Source organism: Onychomys torridus, chromosome 13, assembly GCF_903995425.1.
Source record: "Onychomys torridus chromosome 13, mOncTor1.1, whole genome shotgun sequence".
Lineage (NCBI taxonomy): Eukaryota > Metazoa > Chordata > Mammalia > Rodentia > Cricetidae > Onychomys > Onychomys torridus.
Window position 1 is genome coordinate 61,921,393 of NC_050455.1, and position 23,533 is coordinate 61,944,925.

At 42.9% G+C, this 23,533-nt stretch overlaps 1 protein-coding gene across 1 annotated transcript; it reads left to right on the top strand.

Annotated features, from left to right (window-relative positions):
* The first annotated feature begins 3,940 nt into the window (after positions 1-3,940).
* Positions 3,941-23,332, top strand: Mex3c (mex-3 RNA binding family member C). Its single transcript, XM_036204785.1, has 2 exons — positions 3,941-4,747; positions 21,039-23,332. The coding sequence occupies exons 1-2, from the start codon at positions 3,988-3,990 to the stop codon at positions 22,262-22,264; spliced, it is 1,986 nt and encodes a 661-aa protein (XP_036060678.1). The 5' UTR covers positions 3,941-3,987; the 3' UTR covers positions 22,265-23,332.
* The last annotated feature ends 201 nt before the right edge of the window (positions 23,333-23,533 follow it).

Below are 23,533 nucleotides of genomic sequence, written 5' to 3' on the forward strand. Positions count from 1 at the left end.
ACAAAGCCCTTGGTTCAATGCCCAGGACAGTTTCTGCATAAACTGGGTGTGGCGCATGACTAGTCTCAGCATTCACAAAGGGGGAGCGGGAGAATAAGGGGTTCAAAATCATCCTTGCTACTACTGAACCAGTCCGAGGCCATTCTGTGCGTCAGGAGACCTGAAGAAACAACAGCAACAACAACAACTTAAGGATCTGGTCAAAACAAACAAACAAACAGTTCCAGCGCCGTGTGAAGAGCCATGGCTAGATTGCCGTGTATAGTGAAGAGACAGTCATTGAGTACAGACTGGCTAGGAATGAGACAGTGTGGCAAGAGCGAGTGTGGTGTCAAAGGACAGTTTCTGTAATACGACAGAGATGTGAGCATGTTTCGGGGACAACTTTAAGCAGCCGCAGAGCCTGAAATCCAAGGCAGAATAATCCATCTTCAGGAAATGTGACTCTCGAGGCACCAGCTGGCTATTATAGCCTTATATTTTGATGCCACCCAAGGAAGCATACACCCTACAGGTTAAGGACTCCCTCAATGAGGGGGAGCTTTTGCAGCCAGGTGCCACTGATCACTATCCTACAGAAACTCATCTTGCCTTTAAAAAAAAAAAAAAGTGTGTGTGTTTAGTTTCGGCTACCAGGAGCGCAAGTCTGAGTTTTAGCAATACACTGGTAGCAGTCCTCAGGACAGCTTCCAACTTCCTGTTAGCTGCTTTCCTACAAGGACAGACATCTTGAGTTTTGTTTAGTTTGTAATTGATTCAGTCTTAATATTAAAATGATTAGATTTAAAAGGCTAGGGTCAACAATCAGCCTGCTAATGGGTAAACAGGGTTTATAGTTTCAAAGAGCCTTAGAACAAACGGCCCCTTGTATCAAACTGCATCATAATCAGCAGCTGAGCAATAAAAGGGAAATCATATTCAGATGCAAAGTTAATGCGATACATGGCTGGGGAGGGCAGAAGGGACTGGTTTGTTTGGTGGATTTAAATGAAAAGCCTAGTCATACATTTATAGCAAAAGAAAATCTAGAAGTTGCTTCATAAGCAAGATTTAGCACAAGACAATAACTTTGGGCCCAAATGGGAAGGTTGGTAAGTTTCAATATCTCCTGCCTTGTTCATAAATCACAATATTGATCACATATAAATTAATACATGGATGTATATGTTTGCGTATGGGGACACATGAAACCTCATTTATTATATGAAAGTGAATAGAAAGCAATTTTTATATTATGAACACCTAAATTGAACCATTTAGCAACTTTTAAAAAAATCTTAACTGAATCTCCTCGTTGTGGACCTAATGTACACCAATCTGTCCTTTCCACCTCACAGTGGTGGACTAGCTAGCACTCCTGCTATATAGCTTTTGCGTTGGATCCTGGGGAGGAGGATTTGAGACAATTCACAAAAAGAGAGTCTGCCAAGAGTTTCTATTTGCAGTCTACTATATATTCCTTTCCAGTGACCAATATATCCACTGTGTGTTTTATTTGGGTTTCTCCCTTGGTATACTTTGACAAGCTTTTGTAAAAATCCCACCCAAATAAACGGAACCGTCAGGCAGTAAACGGAGCATAGTCTACATGTGAATGACTAGTCACTGGCTAGTCACTGGTACCCTTTAAAAGACCCAGTCCCTTTAATTTAAACACATGAAATATGCCCTTCAGGCAAATCTCAGTTGTAGTAAACCAATGACGATTCTGCCTAACTGGAAAAGTAGGTAAGAACACATTTCATAAAATTAATAGACTTTTGCAAACCCAGTCAAACTCCAGAACCGTGTTTTCAACCCCGCCGGGACTTGAGAACCACCTGCTTGACTTTTAGAAACACAGCCGGGCCCCTAGCCCAGGTGTATTAGATCAAAATATTAAGAATATCCCTCTTTCTGTCTGTGTGAGTGGGGGGTGGCCACTGTGTTTAAAAACTCCGCTAGACCCTGAGGCGATCCAGAACGCATTCTGTGAGAGCTGTGATTGCAGATGTGCGCCACCATGCAGATACTATGTTTCTTTCAGACCTTTCTGTACAGCCAGGGTTGGGAATCCATACTCCACAGCTACGGCTATAAACAAGCATACATGGTAGCTAGAGTTTGAAGGTAACAGGGAAGGTTTAGATAAAATTCTCCAGCCCTTCTGATTAAAGGAGATGGGAAGAGGTTTCTGCAAAAGGCTTTTTAGGCACAAAATAGTTAACGGAAGCCAAAGTTCAGCTTTTTTTTTTTTTTTTAAACTGTTGTTGTGATGGGGTCAAGGTACTGCTACAGTTATAACAAACTTTAAGTAACATGATACAGAGCTGAGTTGAAGTTACACTTCAAAACTCAAGAGACCAGGCGGTGGTGGCGCACGCCTTTAATCCCAGCACTTGGGAGGCAGAGCCAGGCGGATCTCTGTGAGTTCAAGGTCACCCTGGTTTACAGAGTGAGTTCCAGCACAGGCACCAAAACCCTGTCTCCGAAAAACAAAAACAAACAAAAAAAGATCTAGAGGTTTTTGTGGCAAAATGTGTCTGAAACGTGGCTGGTGTGAAGCAAAATGAATGGACATAGGCATTTCCATAGATGGAAAATGCACTGCTCTGAGAGATTTAGCATGGGGGTGGGGGAAGTAAAATACAGTAATTGTATATCGCTTACATGTCGGAAACGGCAATGTTTGGGACGCACTGAAGTAGGTTTGTTGTATTAAAGCTGTTTCTTTCTACTTTAATGGGGGTCATTAGAAACTTTAGGGTTCCATTGTTGCTTGAAATTCTCTCCCCGGGACCACGCTGGAGGTTAAGGCTAACCTGGCACTGTAGGGAGGGGAAGAGCCTGGAGGTAAGGTGTGGCAAGAGCGTCCAGCAGGACACACCCAACTAACTTCCTTTCAAAAGCCCCGAGGACTTCAATTCAGCTCTCCTGGCTCCCGACGAAGGAACCGTCGCCGCTAGGGCAGCTTGGCCGGCCGGGCGTGGGCGGCCAACCTGAGGGAGGAGCAGTCCCTCCCGGATAGAGGCGGAGAAGGCCCCGGAGCCACGCGGCTCAGGAAGCCACCCCCGCGAGTGGATAGGAGGCCACGCCGGCCCCTCCCCCGGCGGCTCCGTAGCCCTCAGCCCGAAAGGCAGTCGCTTCCGCACACCGCCCAGCGGCCCACGCCTGCAGCCCCAAAGCCGGTCTTCGCACCCAGCGCCTTCCCTAGCACCCCCATCATCCCCGATGGACCACAGAGCTGGGAACAAGCGTGGATGGAACCCAAGTGTGTGCTTAAACCGCACGCGCCTGCGCAGTCCGGTTCCTCCCCCCCACGCCCCGCCCCTTGGCCACCTTCCTCCCGCCTCTTTCCCCCCAGGCACCCGGGCACGTCACAAAGAGTGGCGTCTAAATCGAACAATCACAGTGGCTTCCCTCGTGAGCCCTCGGGGAAAGAGGGCGGGGCGCGGGGAGGGGACGGAAGGAGCCGGCTTCGAAGACTGGCTCGTTCCCGTCACCCAATCAGAGCGGCCCGGGGCGCGGCGGGGCGGGGCTGAGGGAAAAGGAACTAGAAGGCTGCGGGACGAGAGGGCGGGCTCCCGGAGATTAAAAGCAGCCAATCAGAGCGCGCCGGCTTCCCTTCGGAGAGCGGCGTGGGGCGTCGCCACGGCCGCCGCGCGCGCCGGGGGCTGGTTAAGGCCATGAAACAAAAGAAACCCTGAGAGGGGAGCCGCGGCCGTCCCCACCCACCCACCTAGTTACCTACCTCGGCTCCTTCCCCAGCCCCTCCACCCCGCCCTCGCGCGCTCCGGCGGCCCTGGCGCTGCTCAGCCCGGGGCGCGGGCGCCGCCGCCGCCGCCGCCGCCACCGCCACCGCCACCGCCGCCGCCTCCTCCCCCGAGGAAAGGTGTTTGCGCGCTGAGCAGGGCCCGGGCCCTGTCCGCCATGGGGCCCGCCGCCCGCCGCGCCTGACGCGCCCGCTGCCGCCGCCGCCGCCGCCGCCATTGACAGCGCGCCGCCGCGATGCCGAGCGGCAGCTCCGCGGCCCTGGCCCTGGCGGCGGCCCCGGCCCCCCTGCCGCAGCCGCCTCCGCTGCCGCCGCCCGCGGGAGGCCCGGAGCTCGAGGGGGACGGGCTGCTGCTGAGGGAACGCCTGGCCGCGCTAGGCCTCGACGACCCCAGCCCGGCGGAGCCCGGCGCCCCGGCGCTCCGGGCCGCGGCGGCGGCGGCGGCGGCGCAGTGCCAGGCCCGGCGGGCGGCCGGGCTGGCTGCGGAGGAACCCTCTCCGCCCGGCCGACCGGCGCCCTCCGAGACGGCGGAGCTGGAGCTGGAGGAGGACGAGGAGGAGGGGGAGGAAGCGGAGCTGGACGGAGACCTGCTGGAGGAGGAGGAGGAGGAGCTGGAGGAGGCTGAGGAGGAGGACCGGCCGTCGCTGCTGCTGCTGTCGCCGCCCGCGGCCACCGCCTCCCAGACCCAGCCGATCCCGGGCGGGCCCCTGGGGTCGGTGCTGTTGCCCACCGCCGGCTTCGATGCCCGGGAGGCGGCGGCCGCGGCGGCGGCGGCGGCGGCGGCGGCGGGGGTGCTGTACGGAGGGGACGATGCCCAGGGCATGATGGCGGCGATGCTGTCCCACGCCTACGGCCCCGGCCCCGGCGGAGGGGCGGCCGCCGCCGCCGCTCTGAACGGCGAGCAAGCGGCCCTGCTGAGGAGGAAGAGCGTCAACACCACCGAGTGCGTTCCCGTGCCCAGTTCCGAGCATGTCGCCGAGATTGTCGGACGCCAGGGTGAGTGCGCCGAGGTTCATCCGGGCACGGCCCTGGGCGTGGGTGGGAGACCAAAAAAGACGAGCGTGCGGCGGAAGGAGGAACCCGGAGAGTTCCCCCAAGTCCACCGACCAGGGGTCTGGGAGGGACCGCGGGGGTCGCCGAGAAGGAGATGGGTCACCTTGCGAAAGCCCACGCCGTTCCGCGCCTCCAGCCGGACGGGAAGTGTTAAGTTTCTCGGGCCACCCCGGTCTAAGTCGTGTTCACTTTACCCGGTGAATTCGTGGAACACCAGGCTGGCCTGGCACCAGAAACCTCGGTGAGGTGGTAAAAAGGTCAGGTCAGAAGTGGTGGGTACGGTGTTGTTAACCGAGAGCTTCGAGATTTGCAAGTTTGTGTAGCCGGGTGGCCCGTGGAAAGGACCATCCTACCTTAGAACAACGGCTTGTGCAGATGAGAAGTAGAGCGACACGGAGGCAGCGTGTCCTGAGAACCTATTCGGGAGGGAAGAGACGTTCAAGCGGCCCCGTCACCACCTCCCTCCTCCGCTGTTCAGAAACTTGGCTTTAGAAGTGCACCCCAACTGTTGGTCTTAGGTACTCAGTGGACACTTTTCTCAGGAAGAGATACTGTCAGTGTTTTGGAACACTTTAGCTGGTAGGATGAAGGGAAAACTGGACACGTAGGTAATTAAGGAACTTTATGCTTTTGTGCAGTTTTCGATAAATTTTCTACTTCACTTGCTAGCACACCCGGTCTGCAGACAGACTCCTCCCACATTGTTCAGACAAAGGACCTATGTCTCAGATTCCAGGAGTAGGTTTGCGAAGGTGGGGGAAGGGGATGCACACAGTACCTCTGTATCCGACATTTTTAGGGAACGTTCTCTGTGCTCAAGTGAAGCTTTGCCCCTTTTACAAAACGGGGACATACTACCTGCTGCCGCCGTGATACAGCATGGTGTAGCCTTGATCCACGCCTCTTGTTGAGGTCAGAGAGACAGACGATGGTACTGCTGCGTGAATGATCTCATTCTCCCAAGTGGTCTAAAGTACACATAAATAAGAGTTTGTTGAGTCGGTGACTTCACATGTAAGAGGTGGCTGGCTTCTTTGCTAGGATTTTGGTAAGAAAAGCTTCTGTGATATCTGCACACAAAATAGCTTGTTTCAGATTGACTAATTAGTTTCACATGCCTCGATTGCCAGTTGTAGGAGCTGATCAGGATAATAGCCCATGAGAAAACTGTTTATGTATGTGAAATAAAAATGCATTTTATTTATAGATACAGAATGAGATGGCTTTTCATTTAAAATCATTGAGTGCTTGATTTTGCCCGATAATGAGTTTATGATAATGAATAAGCTGAGAATTTGAGGTTGATTCAGACAGACTTTCTGCTCTTTATCAGAAACTGACAATTTAATGGAATGGCTCTAAAGTTATGTGACGGTAGTGGCACTAACTGCACTAAGGCAAGCAAACCCCCACATGAGAACGTCACCCTCAGTGCATTTTAGCAAACAAAGATGCAAGTATTGAACAACATAAGGAAAGTGAAGGAGGAGTACCTGCAAAATGGGGGTGAGAAAATCACCCAAATTTGTTAAGTGATTAGGGTCTGGTGAACTGGGGTGATGGAAGGGGCCTGGGAAGTGATTATTTAGGCTGTGGAATATAGAAATTTGAATGGCATACTGGGAAAACACCTCAGCATGACTTAATTTGGTGTTCATGTGTTTGTCTGCAGTAGCAAAGGAAAAGAACATTTGCTTGCTAGTTTTATCACATGACAATAACATATCTCAGTAGGTTTAGTTTAACGTGAACTTTTTTTCTTTACATCCTTAAGCACCTTAACTGTGAATTGGTAGTATTTATACAGATTAAGTTGCCGTTTTTTATTTTATGCTATTACATGATAAATGTCTTAGTTTTTCTTCTTAGGGCTGTGCTTATTGGTTAATGAGGAAATAGGAATCTGTGTCTTAGAACATGGAGACAAATTGCTGACTGTTCTTGCACTTAATATTTCCCAGAGTATTAAAAGTATGTCATCTTCCTCTATCTTATCTTAAGGGCAGAAAGTCTTGCTCTTTTCCTGTTTTGCTCCATTCAACTAGTGGATTATTGACCCCTTTACCACCCCCACACCCTGGCTGCATAGTAATAAAACCTGTATTTGCTCACTCCTATAGAGAACTAAGTTGCTTCTAATGTCCACATCCGTTTCCTGTGCAATTTCTCCTTGTGAGAGTACCTGTTCTAAGTGGGTTTTTAAAAAGTGAGTTTAAAAAAGTAAATCATTTTGAGTTTTGTGTTTGCTCTGGAAGAGCTAAATGTTCATCCTTAAGAATTAGCCATTCCTGCCATCTTGTTCATTACCTGAAGTCGTAATTTTCTATTTGACATCTCTTAATTGGTTTTGGAAATACTTACGTTACAGATGGAGACAGTCATAACTGCAGCTCTGAAGCAGAGTATAGGATGAATGGAATTGAGTCACACACTTGCAGATAGGCCCAAGTTCTGTTGTCTTTCAAAAACATACATTGTATTTATTTTGTTTTGGACAGGTTTTCATCATGTAGCCTGGCTGCTGTGCTCACAAACATGTGCCTCTACATGTATCCCCAGACCAGTTTTTTTTTTAATGTTCATGAGTGTTTTGCCTTCATGTGTGTATGTGCACCACATGTGTGCCTGGTACCCAAAGAAGAGTGTGTAGGGTCCCTTGGAACTGGAGTTAAAGATGATTATAAGCCACCATATGGTGCTGGGAACTGAACCCAGGTCTTCTGCAACTGTTGAGCCATCTCTCCAGCCCCAAGACCATGGTTCTTTTTTAATTACGGGTCTGTGTATGTGTACTTAAGTGCAGGTACTTGCAGAGACTAGAGTCAGATTCCCTTGGACTTGGAGCCACAGCTACCAGATGTGGGTGCCAGGAACTGAACTGGAGTCCTGGAAGAGCAGTGTGTGCTCTTAACCAGTGAGCCATCTCTTCATCCCTCTTCTCCCCAGACCACTGAAATAGTGATGAAAACCGGCAGAGCATATGACCTCCTATTTTACTTCCAGGAGCATATGGCCCTTATACACTGTTAAATTGGTCTTGTTACTGTTGTTATGTTTAAGTGTTGCACTTTGTGAAATTAACAATATCGTTAATATTGTAATAAAATCTATTAATTATATTCAATAAACTATATTAATAAGATAAATTAAGAACTAGAGAGATAGTAATAATAAAAGAAAATTTAAAATATAGACATCAAAATAAGTTGAAAGCTGAGAAGATGGCTTACTCCACAAGCATGAAGTTCAGACTCAAGTAGCACCACATAAAAAGGTAGATCTGGTGCCATACAGCTGTAATCTCCACTCTGTGAGACTGACACAGAAGGACCTGAGACTTGTGGCCAACTAGGCTAACCAGTCACGGCTCCAGGTTCAGCAAGAGACCTTGTTTCAAACAAGGTGAAGAGCCATAAAGGAGGACATCCAACATCAGCCTCCAGTGTGTGGCATGCACAGATGTACACATACTGAAAGCATTGTAAAATTTTGTTTTATAAATACAGAATATCTGTTTTTAAGTGTAGTGCCTGTAAGGCATTAATTGTGGTTGACAGATTTGATTGAAGTCAACAGGTTTTATTCCAGTTTGTACAGTTGTTACTATCCAGTAAGTCTAAAAGGTGAATTACAATAGAACTCTGGATCCTTTTTTGGTTTTTCGAGGCAGGGTTTCTCTGTGTAATATCCCTAGCTGTCCTGGAACTCGCTTTGTAGACCAGGCTAGCCTCAAACTCAGAGATCCACCTGCCTTTGCCTCCCAAGTGCTAGGATTATAGGCATACACCACCACCGCCCAGCTTGGATCCATTTTTTTACTACACTATCAACTAATTAAATGCTGTAAATTGAGTTTAACATCAGTGTTCATTTTCAGCTACTTTTAACAACGAATTTAATTTTTAGTATATGTTCTTTAACCTTATAGGTCTAGAAAAGTCTTTTTTTAATTGTACATTCTGTCCAAAAAAAAAACCCTTAACTTTGTACACCCAATATACGGTATATACACAGTAGTGTATAAATAATGTATGCTAAAATAATGTACATCATACAAAAATTTTAACAAATGTAAAATGAAAATGGGTTCTTTGTCTTTATATGAATGCCGATATTCTTATACTCTAGATGTCACTGAGCTAGACCATTTAGAAAACTCCCTCATTGATTGAATATCTTGTTACCTCTGATCTCCAGTGACACTGTATTAGTGTGGGGGCAGGGGGCTTCCCATTGTTTCTTTTTTTTTTTTTTTTTTTTTTTTGAGCTGAGGATCGAACCCAGGGCCTTGTGCTTGCTAGGCAAGTGCTCTACCGCTGAGCTAAATCCCCAACCTTCAAATTTTTATCAGTAGTGTTTGAGAAGAAAGAGAACACTTGGTCTTGCTGTGCATAGATTTTCCATCCAAAAGTACATATGTATTTCACTAAAGAGTTTCATAGATGTAGATGTATTTTTTATTTTTCTGGAGAAGGTGGCTGGCTTTGACCCCTTGCTAAGTACTGCTGGGTATTTTTCTAGTGTCGTCTATTAGGGGTTATAGGCATTTTGCAGAACCTGGATTTCTAAATGATAATCTGAATACTTAGTAGATCTAGATTTAGGCCAGTTTTAAACTGTGATTTTCACCATTAGTAACTTAAACTCAGGAAATTTTGGGGGAAAAACTATATTGGCAGTTTCTAGGGATATAGGCCAGGAGGCCCTGGGTTCCATCTTCAGCACCATCAAAAAAGAAAAAAAAGGGAGAGAGAAAAAAGGGAGGCTGCTACTTTAGGAAACACCAAATAGGTAAATAGATCATGGTAAAACTTCTTTTTTTTTTTTTTTTTTTTTTTTAAGAAAAATCAAAAGGTGATTCTAAAAGTGGTTTGTTTTTTTTTTCTTTTTGATGGCCTCTCAGTTGTAGCCCAAGGTTAGCCTCCTGCCTCAGCTTTTAACTTAACATACTACTAGTTAATATAAAGAGATTTGCAAAATTCAGTCTGATAATTAAGCCTTTAAGCTACTTGTTTTTTCTATTTTTGTTTGAGGGAAAGTCTCCATGTTGTCCAGGCTGGCCTCAAGTCATACTCCAGATTTCTGCCCCCGCCTTATGAGTGCTGGCATTGCAGGCATATTATCACGCCCAGCTAGTAATTTTCTAGTACTAGAATTACCAAACCCAACGAAATTAAATATATGCATAGAATAATGCTGCTTGAATAGTTGTCTGTGGCCAATTCTGAGAAGTGTACCGGTGCTATTTTACTTTCATGCTAGTGTTTGAATTTAGGACAGTTGAGTATGTATGGCTATTGCCTTTGTCTAGTAAACAGAAGACTACAAATCATTGCATGTAAGGAAAGCCTTATTTGACCACAAATAGTAGCATGAAATAGTAACACTTAGCTTTAAAATAATAGAAAATGTGTTACTGAAAATTCCAAGTGCAGTTGAAATTAGGCATAAAGAATTTGATCGTGAACATCCCTATACCACTCTTCACCCTTGCCTTTCCCTCTTTATATTAACTTCATCACTGTTGCCAGGGATTTGGGACAACTCTTACCTTTTGTGCAAATTCGAGATAAAGTCTCAAATTGCCATTTTAGTGTTTTACCTAAAAGATACCACATCTTTCAAGTTTATAGTATGTACTTCTAGCAAAGGGTTAAGCTAGACTAGAAGAGACTCTTTTACAGATAACTGAATCCACTTAAAACTTGTATTGTTTTGGTTTATTATTGGTGCTGGAGATCTCTCCAGGAACTCATGCGTGCTAGACAAGTCCTCTACCACTGAACTACATCCCTAGCCTGGTAATTCTGAGAATTCTATTACCATTTTCTAAAGGGTAAAAACATCAGGTCTCTAGTAAGGAAACATCATCTTCTAGCTGTTGTAGCTTTAATAAAAGGCCAAATGGAACTTTTTTTTCATTAACTATTTGGACTTCTTGTCTAACATACTTACGGGTGAATTTTAGAATCACTAATTTGGGAGTAGAAAGATGGCTCAGCTAATAAGAGCACTTGCTGCTCTCTAATGAAGATCAGGGTGAAAGTCATAGCCCCCATTGAACAGCTCACAAATGCCTGTAATTCTTCTGACTTCCTTGAGTATCTGTGCACACAAATGTGTGTATACACTCACCCTTAAATTATAAAAAAACACATCTAAAAGTTTAGGTTGGGGGGGTCATTGTCCTTTTTTAACTTTAGACAATTCTAACTTATTTTCTTAATGTGCAAAACTAGATGATACCATAGAGTTCATAATCTCAACTTTGTCCAAAAAGAGCCCCTAATTCATACAGAAGTAAACTGGATTTCAGTCATCAGTTAGATTGACTGCACATTTTGTCCTGACTTTTTTTTTTTTTTTTTTTTTTTTTAAATTGGTTTTTCAAGACAGGGTTTCTCTCTGTGTAGCTTTGCACCTTTTCTGGAACTCACTCTGTAGCCCAGGCTGGCCTCGAACTCACAGAGATCCACCTGGCTCTGCCTCCCGAGTGGTGCTGGGATTAAAGGTGTGCGCCACCACCACCCGGCTTGTCCTGACTTTGCAGTGTGTAGTACTTAACATTTTTTTCAACCTGATGTGTCTCTAGGAGTTAGGGCTGTGTGAGTGTGTGCACATGTTTGCAGAAGCCACAGAAAGATGTTGGATGTCTTCCCCTTTCAGCTCTTGATTTTATGAGATGGAGTCTTCTACTGAACCTGAAGCCCCCATTTTGGTTAGGCTGGCTCACTTAAGAGTAAGCTCCTGGAATACACCTGTCTCTGTCTCCATAACAGCACTGAGTTACATGCACGGGCAGCCATACCTGGATTTTGTGGATGCTGGGGATTTGACTTCAGGTCTTCTCTTCTCACAGGTACACATTCATACACACACACACACACACACACACACACACACACACACACACTGAGCATAGAGACACTCTCTTCTTACGACTTAGCTAGTGTTCACCAGACTTTGAATATATAATACTGAAATTGAGTTCTTACAGTGTGAAAGGAGCTTTTGAATAGTTGTATCAGTGTAAGAGGAAAAGGACTTTATAAAATCAAATAATTGTACTATATTCGGAAATGTGAAATAGTTGTTTTTAGAGGAAAAGAGTGGGGCAGTGGAAAGTGTGAAACTAAGAAAGTTTGAGTCTGAGATCTAACATAGCAGCTAAGATATTCTACCCCTCAAAGTTCTTTTCCTGCCCTTCCCAAAATACTCTATGAAGAATAAGTGAAAATGTGTCTATAAGAGAAGTTTTAGGAAGCTGGAGTGTTTTAGAAATCATTTTTTCAAAGCCAGTTCCAGGCTCTCTGGTATTAGCTGAGTTTACTCAGGTTGAGAAATAGTGGAGGAATGGCAAATGGTTCTCAATGCTGAAACAGGAGTTATGAATAGCTTAGGGGGAAGGGTGGTAGGGATGAACCCAGGGCCTTGGACATGGCAAGCATATGCTTTACCACTTAGCTATATAACCCATCCCAGTAAGCTTTTTAATATAGTATTTTAATTTTTCTCACAACTAAATGAGGAAACTATCGTTAATACTACTAGTTACTCTCACATGACAAAGAGGTAGATAGAGGCTTCATGGCATGTTTTAAATTCACTGATTCATGATAGTTTGTCCATACATTCTTCTTCCATTTTCAGTCTTCACTAACTCTTCCTTGAGGAAAGACTAGATATACATATGTGAATTCACTTGTCCCAGTGGTTTTTTTGGGTGTTTGTTTGGTTTTTGGTTTTTCAAGACAGAATTTCTCTGTGTAGCTTTGCGCCTTTCCCAGAACTCACTCTGTCGCCCAGGCTGGCCTTGAACTCACAAGAGTTCCGCCTGTCTCTGCCGCCCGAGTACTGGGATTAAAAGCGTGCCCCACCACTGCCCAGCTGTCCCAGTGTGTTTGACTTTAGAGAATGATGAAGATATTTCCTATAAGAGGAATTTAATGCAAAAAGTAAGCATTGAGAAAGACCTATAGATTGATTGGATCCTAATGAGGAAGCAACAGGTCAGTCATGGTCATTTAGAAGCCAGTTCTGCAGACTATCAGTTTTGTTGCTGTATTTTCTTTGAACTAGATTATAAACTAATTCAATGTGGTAGCTATGGTACTGAGTTAATCCATTGTTTGTGTATGTGGGTTGGTTGTGTTTCATGTTGGTGAACTTCCTTGTGAAGACCAAAGGTCAGCCATGGATGCCATCATTCCTCAAGAACATCATCTTTGATTTGGTTTGACTTTGAAGATGAATTTTTATTTTTTTGTTTTATTTGTTTAGGTTTTGTTGTTGTTGTTGTTGGTGTTGGTGGTGGTGGTGGTGGTGGTGGTGGTGGTGGTGGTGACGACCACCTGCTAAGGAGTATCAGATCTCCTGGAATTGGAATTACAGTTGGTTGTAAATGTCTGAGTGCTAGGAACCAAATTAGGGTCCTCTGGGACAGCTGCAAGCACTCTTAATTAACCATTGTGCTAGCTCTTCAGTCCCCTACATGGGGTTTTTTGATCCAGTCTCTCTCATTGACTTGAAGTTTTGCTGTTCAGACTAGGCTGGCTGCACACAGCGCCCAGGCGTCTATCTCTGAGATTACAAGTGCACACTAACACCTCTGGCTTTTTATGGAGGTTCTGAGGGTTGAACTCACTTCTCTTGTTCGTACCACAGCTCTTTTCCAATAGCTGTCTTCCCATCTCTTTGTTAAATTTAGTTCATAAAGCCATACAGACAATTTCTACTTCTCAAACTTCCCTTGTGTTGATTGGAGGGAGAAAGTATGATATGTATGCTAGGAAGGTATCCCAAGTTAAGTAAGCTATTCAAGTTTTAATCCCCTCCCCATTTTTATTAAACAATGTATGCATAATTTCCCAATATTTGCAGAGGATTACCAGAAATGAACATGGGCATGGTTCTGGGGTTTGTTTTTAAGGCATAAGTTTTCTTAAATCACTATACATATGCATACACTAATTTATTAAATATTTGGAAAATACAATGAGTGTAATTTCTGTATAAAGCTCATCTTTGTTTTAAACACCAGATACACACAATTCAGAATGCAAATCGTTCTACCTCCGTCTTAAATGCTATCATTTTCTCCTTTTTCTGCTGATCATTGTGATGACCTTTCATTCCAGATAAGTAAGTCTTCCCTTCCAGTTCTGTAACTAATCATCTTCTCCCGAATCTTTTGTCCATGCAAGATTAAGTCCCTTATCTGACTTGCAAACTTCTCCCTCTATTCTAGTCACCTGAAGCTCTCAGAATGCCGAAGTAGCTTTAATGTCTCAACTTACAGCAGTGCACTCGTTTCCTGCTTTTGTACTAACTCCCTGCTTGGCAAACTACTTTCTTCAAACCTCTTTTCAAAATGTCTTTGAGGTTGGCCTGTGCTTGTGTGTAGAGGACAGAGGTCAATGTTAGGTTTTGTCTTCAGTCACCCTCTACCTTATCTTTTGAGACAGAATCTCTCAGTGAACCTGGAGTTCACTGACTCATCTAGATTAGCTTGCTAGCTAGCCTCAGGGGTACTCACTGAGGTTCTCCTATCTATTGTACATGTGTAGCAAGCTCTTCACCATCAATCTCCTGGGCCCTTAAAGCCTTCTTTCATGTGTTTTAAAGCAATAAAACTAATCTACTTCTGTGTGTTCCCACTGCTTTGTAAGCCTGTGTTCATTAAAGCAACCATTGCTTGTATCCCTTGGGACATGAGCTCCTTGAAGTCAGAAACAACCAAGTTTCTCATTCTGCTGGAGGTAGACCCTGTACTTTACTTTAGGGGGAGTTTAACATTGGAATGGTTAAGCTCAGTGTTCAGGATTAATGAACTCAAGTTCAGGATTAATGAAATGCTCTTGGAGCCAAGGAAGTGATTTAGCTAGGAACACCTTGACTGACACACCCCTTCAGATAGATACAGAGAACAGCTTTTGTTTATCTCCCACTAAGCTACTCACCTATATAGAGCCACACTCATAAGAGTCACATTCGTAAGAGTCCGTATCAATAGTTAGCTTATAGTATGTTTCTTTTCTTCCTATTTGATTAATAACACTATCTCTTCAATGTTTTATAAATCTCCAAACCTCTCTTTGGCCAGTAGAGGCCATTTGATTACTATTCTTTCATTGAGTTTAAAATTCCCATGAACCAATTCATCTTTTAAAAGCTGGGGGCTTAGAAGAAAGGAAGGGGTAATATAATAAGCAGAAGAACTTCACACATCCAAAGATTTTTTTTTAACCCTAACCCACCATCAGCACCAAAGAAACAATTGAATTTAAGTATTTGCTTCACTTGGCATGTTGTAAATGTGCTTAAGGACATGGATTTAGCTGTGTGAATGGGGTCTGGGAATATCTGGTAGGACCAGTTAAAATAAAATGAGTCCCTAAAAGCAGAATATTTCCCGGCCAGGTGTGAACTCTGGCTGAGAAAGATAGATAAAAACTTGATGGCTGACTCTGAAGAATGTGGATGGTTCTAGAACCATAAACACCTGAATTCTGCCACCAACATAAATCTTCAGGGAAACATACCTTCTAGAGCTTCCAGGAAAGAAAGGGGGTGGGGGGATAGGTCCTACCATGGTTTTGATTTTTAACTCTGTTGAAACCTGTGTGATATTTTTGTAATAAGTACATATTTTATGTGCGTGTGTGTATGTATGTATGTATGTATATCTATGTTTATGCCATTTGAAAACACCATTTATGGTAATTAGTGATGGAATTCTGTAGCAGGGCTGGAGAGTGTAGTGATACTATATTTGTAAAATGTGATTTTATTTGTATATTAATAAAGTTGCCTTGGTCAGAGCAAGCCATAGCAGAGGCCGGGCAGTGGTGGCACACGCCTTTAATCCCAGCTGGCATTTAATAGAGGGATGTGGAGAGGAACGGGATGCTGAGATGAAGCCACATATACACAGCCAAGAAAATATTCCAGAAATTAAAATGCTGAATCATGACATGACACTAATGGAATTCAGGTGTTTCTGGTACATGGACTGCTCTCACCAAATGTGAGATCAAAATTGACCTTGTACACATCCTAGTTCACAAATGAGACTGTCAGATAACGCTAAGCCTATATGCTGAAGATGATGCCCCAACACTGCTGAGAAACCTCAGGTGACTGTCCAGGCAGCTGGCTGTTTCTGCCAACTCACTTTTTTTTTCCTTTTGCAAGCTGCTTGCATGCACTTCCTGTTTTTATTTTTTATTAAGTAGTATTATTTCCTTCTTGGGTCTCTGAGGGAGTTGAAGATCAGTTAGTTATACTTACAATTTTCTTTGTTAGGGATTTCAGAAAAACTCACTAAGAGCTGTAAGTGTATAAATTTGAAAGACGTTATAAGACAATTCCGTTAGTAATATAAGTTAGGATAGAAAGTGAATCAGGTACATTTTGGACTTACCAAAATAGGATCGATAATGGAATTATTTTCTCTGAATTTGTCAAATAAAAATGGACTAGACACTTTAGTTATAACTTTTTTCCTTTTTTTCTTTTATTAAAATAGAAAAGGGGAAATGTGGTGATACTATATTTGTAAAATGTGATTTTATTTGTATATTAATAAAGTTGCCTTGGGGTCAGAGCAAGCCATAGCAGAAGCTGGGTGGTGGTGGTGCATGCCTTTAATCCCAGCACTTGGGAAGCAGAGCTAGGTAGATCTCTGTGTGTTCAAGGACATAGCCAGCATGGAGACACGCGCCTTTAATCTCAATTGCAACCATAGAAGACCTGGAGGTCTGTACAGACAGGCAGTGCTGAGGAGGTCATGTGGCTGGGTTTACAACCAGTGAGAAAGCAGAACAGAAAGTCTATAAAAAAGAAAACACACACAGAAGTAGGTCTCTTGCGGAGAGGAAGAACAGCAGAAGCAGTGAAGGGTAAGGTTTTCAGCTCTTGTTCTGACCTCGTGGCTTTTAACTGCAATTGTTCTGTGTTTCTTATTTAACAAGACGGTTACATCTATAGGAGAGTTTGCTCAGTGGGTCAGAGCTCTCAACCATAAGGACCTGAATAGATCCCTAAACTCATCATGGCCCCAGGCTAGCTTCAGATTCAGTGAGAAACTAGTCTCAAGGGAAGAAGGTGAAGTATGATAGATTGGAAAACCTGATGTCATCCGCCCCTTCTTTGGAAGAGTTCTCTTAACCTTGAAAAGCAAGATAGAATGTTTGGCTATACCAAGGAGCAGGGAAACAAGTTGTGGCTGAAGTTGGAGAGTTTTAGCCTGAAACAGCCCCTAGCATCACTGATAGAAAGGGAAAATGGGTTCATATGCCAACAAGGTAAGCTAGAGAGGCTTTATTGCAGGGAATTTACTTCAAACTAAGTTGAAATTGCAGCTCTGAAATTCATTAGTACTCTAGTTCTTGACCCATAAGCTTCTGGTCCAAGTTTCCACCCTGTAGCTACCATCAATAAAACTTTGATACATGCTGGCTTTATCTATAGCTATAAGAAAACAAGTAGTAGTCAGTACAATTAAGAGTTGCAAAACTGAGTTTGACTTTCAGATTATAAAATCATTTATCCTGCTGATATAACTTAAAATAATCACAGCAATGATAGCTAAAAGTCTTACTTAAACAAAAGTAAAATATTATTCATATATTCTATTCATATTTATTTGATTTGAATACACATACACAATGAGAAGTCTCCCTTACCCTGTCCCTTCAAGTCAATTTATGAATACATTATATCCCTTTTTTTTTTTTTTTAAGCTGAGGATCGAACCTAGGGCTCTACCACTGAGCTAAATCCCCAACCCCCTGGGGCTAACTGTTTATAGTGAAGAAATATGGGGGTGCAAGAGAGAAATTAGGCGTTTGTGAGATGAGTTGTAAACATTTTAATTTTTTAGCTATTTTTGATGGCTTTTGCCATGCAACAATTATTTTTAAGATATACCACAATTTATCAATACCCTGTTGCTTCTGTTTTAAAGCATCTGGAGTTGCTAGTTCCTCCATTTTTTTTTTTTTAAGTATCTCAATTTTCAAACAGAAATTCAAGATTAAATACTCCATAAAGCTATTTTTTTTCCTCTCTACCTACAAAGAAATTATAAAATTGTAACTTCTCCTTAAGTTAATGTCACCTTTTGAAAACTACCTATACGCCAGGTGGTGGTGGCGCACGCCTTTAATCCCAGCACTTGGGAGGCAGAGCCAGGCGGATCTCTGTGAGTTTGAGGCCAGCCTGGGCTACAGAGTGATTTCTAGGACAAGCTCCAAAGCTACACAGAGAAACCCTGTCTCCAAAAGAAAAAGAAAAAGGAAAAAACTACCTATTCAGGTAGTCCCCACCTTCACAATTTGATTGTAGAAACCTGTTATTTGTAACTCAGTATCTTTCTGTTATATAGAAGCCATGTTGTGATGACAGAGGTTTCCTACGAACTGTCTTAAAGTTCAGGGGAGAAGTGCTTACCTCTGTTTTTATTGGCAGGGGCTTAAAAGGCTTGATCTTACTGCCTTTGTTTGTTTTACCTCCTCCTTCCTCTGCTATGCAAAACCAAAGTACATTACCCTTTGTGGGGCAATGGCTTTCCTATCTCAGAAGTGATTCAAAGCTGAAGGGTCTTCTTTCTCCACTGACCACACATTAAACACCTGGGGTTTTGTTTTTAGCACCAGCCATAGGTACCTGTAAGATAGAACTGACATTACTTAAAAGTTACTGTCTCACTGGGTATTTTGCTTTTGGGTTTTTGTTTTTGTTTGTTTGTTTTTTCTCTTTTGGTTGGGGTGTGTGTCACAGTGCTAGGAATTGAACCCAAGAGCCTCCTGCCAGCTGGGCAAGCACTGTACCACTAAGCTATTCTCTCAGCCCTCAGCAGTAGTTATTTAAAATGACAGGGGTCTTAATTTTCTGTTGATTGATACTAGAAAAGATCAAAAGGAGACAAACTTAGACTCTAAAAATACTTTGCATTTAGTAGAAATTGTCCGTGTTTTTCTGCAGGATGAACCAGGACTGCCTGTTACTGGGAATGAGGTTTTATTTTTCAGTTTGTGTGTGTTACGAACTCATGTGTGTGCAGGAGCCTTGTTCCTTGAGATACAATCTCTTTCCTGAACCTGCAGCTAGGCTCATAGCCAGCAAACTCCAGAGCTCCTCCTGTTGTCACCCTCATTTATTTAGTACTGGGGTTAAAAGCACACCTGTGATAGCTTTTCACATGGCACTGGGGATTCATGCTTGTGCAGCAAAGGGCTCTTACCTACTAAGCCATGTCTGCAGCCCAGGAATGAGGTTTTAGGAGGCCACCTTCTTACCAAATTGTAGCCTGGAGTGTAAACTCATGTAACTGAATGATGCTCTTTGAGTATAGAGTATGACCAGCTAGTATTTCGCCTTTCGGATTTTCTTAGGCATCTCTGTAGGTAAGCATGTTGTCCAAGGGATGCGATCTCAATTCTCAGCCTCAGGCAGCACCTACCAATGAAGATTTAACTGTGTAGAGACAAGATTTGCTGTGATCACCCAGTTCATTTTATTACACATTAAAACAAATATAACTCATCTTTTACTCAAAAGTAACCATCACCAATTTGGTTTTAATATAGCTGGTTGTAGATGTAGTCTTATTGTAGCACTTAGAAAAGTTTTCATGTTTCACAGTAATATGTTTGTGATTTCTGGATCGATCCCACCAAACTCTCCTCCTGATAGCCCTATTGTACTAAATTAAATGCTTTTCGTAAATTTTTGGTTTGGGTCCTGCAGTTAGGAGTGTGGTTTGTTTCTTCTTTACCTACTAGTATAGTTCTTAAGTTCTCCTTGTTCTCTTGAACTATAAGATTTCTGAAAGTTTGTAAGTTCTACAGTTGTTAGAAGGAGGAACAGAGACCTTGATTAATTTGTGGTTAGGATTCAAGTTCGATAGTAGGCTAAGCTGTTTTAAATATGCTATCATTTAATTTGCATGTACATTCTCCTTTCAGTATGGATGAGACTACCAGAAGATGAAAATCTTGAAAGGCAGGGATTAAAGGGGACTTTGGGGTCCAAAATAACATTAAAAAGGCCCAGTGTTCTAATACAGAAAATTAGCAGTCTTCCTTTCCACAAATATTAATGTCAACTCCTAGACGATTAATAGGAGTTAAACAAAACAGAGCTGGGACTGAAGAACTAAAGAGGGAAAATTTTAATTATGGAAGCATGAATGTGCCATAGGTTGCAGTATACTATAGAGTGTAAAAGAGTGTAGGAAGAATCCAAGTTAAAAAGTCAGGAACTAGCTGAGGAAATGCTTTGTGTGCCTACTGTTTCGACTTTAGTGTATCAGGAACCAGTAAAATACTCTACAAAGAAGTGTCCATATAAACCATGCTGTATTGAGAAAGCATGGTCCTATTAGAGGAAATAAAGAGAAATAACTCACGTAAGGTGAGGTTGGAGACATTTGGGGTTGTAGATATGTATTGCAGGTGTGTGGGCTAAAATTATATATCTAATTATATAAAGCCTTAGTTCTTACCTATTAATGACTTGTCGTGGACAAGAGAGGAAAAGAAAGGGAGACTTAAGAAAAAGGCCTGCCCAAATTGTGGCTATCTTCAATAACACCACCTTCTTTCTTTCTTTCTTTTTTATTTATTTTATTTTATTTTTGGTTTTTCGAGACAGGGTTCCCTGTGTAGCTTTGCGCCTTTCCTGGAACTCACTTGGTAGCCCAGGCTGGCCTCGAACTCACAGAGATCCGCCTGGCTCTGCCTCCCGAGTGCTGGGATTAAAGGCGTGTGCCACCACCGCCCAGCTTATAATATTTTAATAACACTGAGTCCAGTTAGTGCAAGACAATATTAGCTGTCTCAGTTACATTTAATAATTTTCTTGCCGCCAACATTTTTGCAAAGTAGAAAATCACTAGTATGTTAAAACTCAGTCTTACTGATGGTATAGTTTTCCTATGTACATCTTTCTAAGTAACTAATAAAGAACAAGCTAGACTTCTGAGTAGTAACCGTCCAGTAGAGGTTCCCTCTCTTCCCAAAAGAGAGAATGCAAGACAAGTACACATCCATCTCCAGCAGTATTGCTTGGAATTGGGAAAATGTCATGGTTTAGTGTTAAGTTTATGACAGAGAAAAAAATCTTAAGAACTGTACTCTAAAGGACATTTAGTTTGAAAAGAACTTTTCATGATTTGTCTTTAAAATACTTTCAAAGTAGATACTAATTCTGAAATGTTTTCTTTTAACAGGTTGTAAAATTAAAGCACTGAGAGCCAAGACAAACACGTATATCAAGACACCTGTTCGTGGTGAAGAGCCCATTTTTGTTGTCACTGGACGGAAAGAAGATGTTGCCATGGCCAAAAGAGAAATCCTCTCGGCTGCAGAGCACTTCTCTATGATTCGTGCATCTCGAAACAAAAATGGCCCTGCGCTGGGAGGGTTATCCTGTAGTCCTAATCTGCCTGGTCAAACCACGGTCCAAGTCAGGGTCCCCTATCGTGTGGTAGGGCTAGTAGTTGGACCAAAAGGAGCAACAATTAAGAGAATTCAGCAGCAGACCCATACGTACATAGTAACTCCAAGCAGAGATAAGGAGCCGGTCTTTGAAGTGACAGGGATGCCCGAAAATGTTGATCGAGCGCGGGAAGAAATAGAAATGCATATCGCCATGCGCACAGGAAACTACATAGAGCTCAATGAAGAAAATGATTTCCATTATAACGGTACCGACGTGAGCTTTGAAGGTGGCACTCTTGGCTCTGCATGGCTCTCTTCCAATCCAGTTCCTCCTAGCCGTGCAAGAATGATGTCCAACTATCGAAATGACAGTTCTAGTTCTCTAGGAAGTGGTTCCACTGATTCTTATTTTGGAAGCAATAGGCTGGCTGACTTTAGTCCAACAAGCCCATTTAGCACAGGAAACTTTTGGTTTGGAGATACACTACCATCTGTAGGCTCAGAAGATCTTGCAGTAGACTCTCCTGCCTTTGACTCTTTACCAACATCTGCTCAAACTATCTGGACTCCCTTTGAACCAGTTAACCCACTCTCTGGCTTTGGGAGTGATCCTTCTGGTAACATGAAGACTCAGCGTAGAGGAAGTCAGCCATCAACTCCTCGTCTGTCTCCTACATTTCCTGAGAGCATAGAACACCCACTTGCTCGGAGGGTTAGGAGCGACCCACCCAGTACAGGCAACCATGTTGGCCTTCCAATCTACATCCCTGCTTTTTCTAATGGTACCAATAGTTACTCCTCTTCCAATGGTGGTTCCACCTCTAGCTCACCTCCAGAATCAAGAAGAAAGCACGACTGTGTGATTTGCTTTGAAAATGAAGTTATTGCTGCCCTAGTTCCATGTGGCCACAACCTCTTCTGCATGGAATGTGCCAACAAGATCTGTGAAAAGAGACCGCCATCATGTCCAGTTTGCCAGACAGCTGTTACTCAGGCAATCCAAATTCACTCTTAACTATATATATATACATAAATACTATAGCTCTATATGGACTCGTAAAGGCATGGGTGTAATGGGACCCCCAGTAAACTTCCTAATGAATTCTTATGACTGTTAGCAGGCTTTATTGGGATTAGGCTAAAGTTGTTAGTACACTTATAAAAGGCTGCTATGGTCACACTAAACCTAAGTGGTCTCTTGTCTATTAGTTTGGTTTGGATTATTAATACTATCTTGTAGACTATGAGACATAGCTTGTATAAGAGTTGTTAAAGCTGAAGTTCTGCTTGGCTGTGTAAGCTATGAGCGAAATGTGTACACCTGAGATTGTAGTCAGTGGGCCCCAAAGCCTCGCACATTAAGAGTTTATGGAGGTGCCTGGCTTTACAGACGACTGACTTTCCAGTGCTGCCTTCTTTACACTGCCAGTTTTGTCACAACAGGTTTGTTTTTTATTTCACAACAACTTCTGCCTAATTCTGCAGGATTGCAAGTAACTTTTTAAAGCATTGTGGTTACTTATTAGTAATAATAGGGATGATGGCAGTTTACTAGATCACTGGTTATAACTTGGGACAAAAACTGCTACATTGACTTCATCTCACCCAGAGTGCTCAAGGCTGGTGTATTCAGTGGATCAGGAATACAATTGTCTTTGATTGTGAATTCCTACCCATTGCCTTCCTTGGTGAATGTGGAAATAGCCGCCTGAGTTTTCCCATTTCAGGATGGGCTTTTGGATGCACCTATATTGGCTGAAAAATTTGAGAATGAGAACATTCCATTCATTAGTCTGATCAAGCTATTAATATTTAGACAGTAGATCAAAATGAGAAACATTTTATGTTCAATCCATATTGTCTTGCACATTATAAATATATTTTTATTTTTTAGTAATGTAGGGGATGGGGAGAGAGATAATAATGCCCTTGGCATAATTCATGAAAGCAGCTGTGACAACCTCCAATCAGTTTACTTCATTTCAAACCTATTTCCAATCACAAAGAAAGATTTCTTTTAAACACACTTGTACATTTCAGCTGTGGATGTTTTAACTTCATCCTTAGTATGTCCCCAGATTTGCTGGCACTGAACGGACAAAACACTATACTGGTGGGTTTTTCTACTAATTATTTTTTGAAGCGTTATTTTCCCAACACAAAAGAGCTTTTTTTTCTCAGTATAACAAAAATTGAAATCTTATGTGTATTCAATAGTAAATAGACAAATTTTATTTTTTATTTCCACTTGAAGAGATACATTTCATATAAAGTTTACAAACAA

Excerpts from the sequence above, each read along its gene's own strand:
- Mex3c (XM_036204785.1), top strand. The coding sequence starts at position 3,988 with ATGCCGAGCGGCAGCTCCGCGGCCCTGGCCCTGGCGGCGGCCCCGGCC. Across the intron at positions 4,748-21,038 it reads CGAGATTGTCGGACGCCAGG|GTTGTAAAATTAAAGCACTG; the intron begins GTGAGTGCGCCG and ends TTCTTTTAACAG.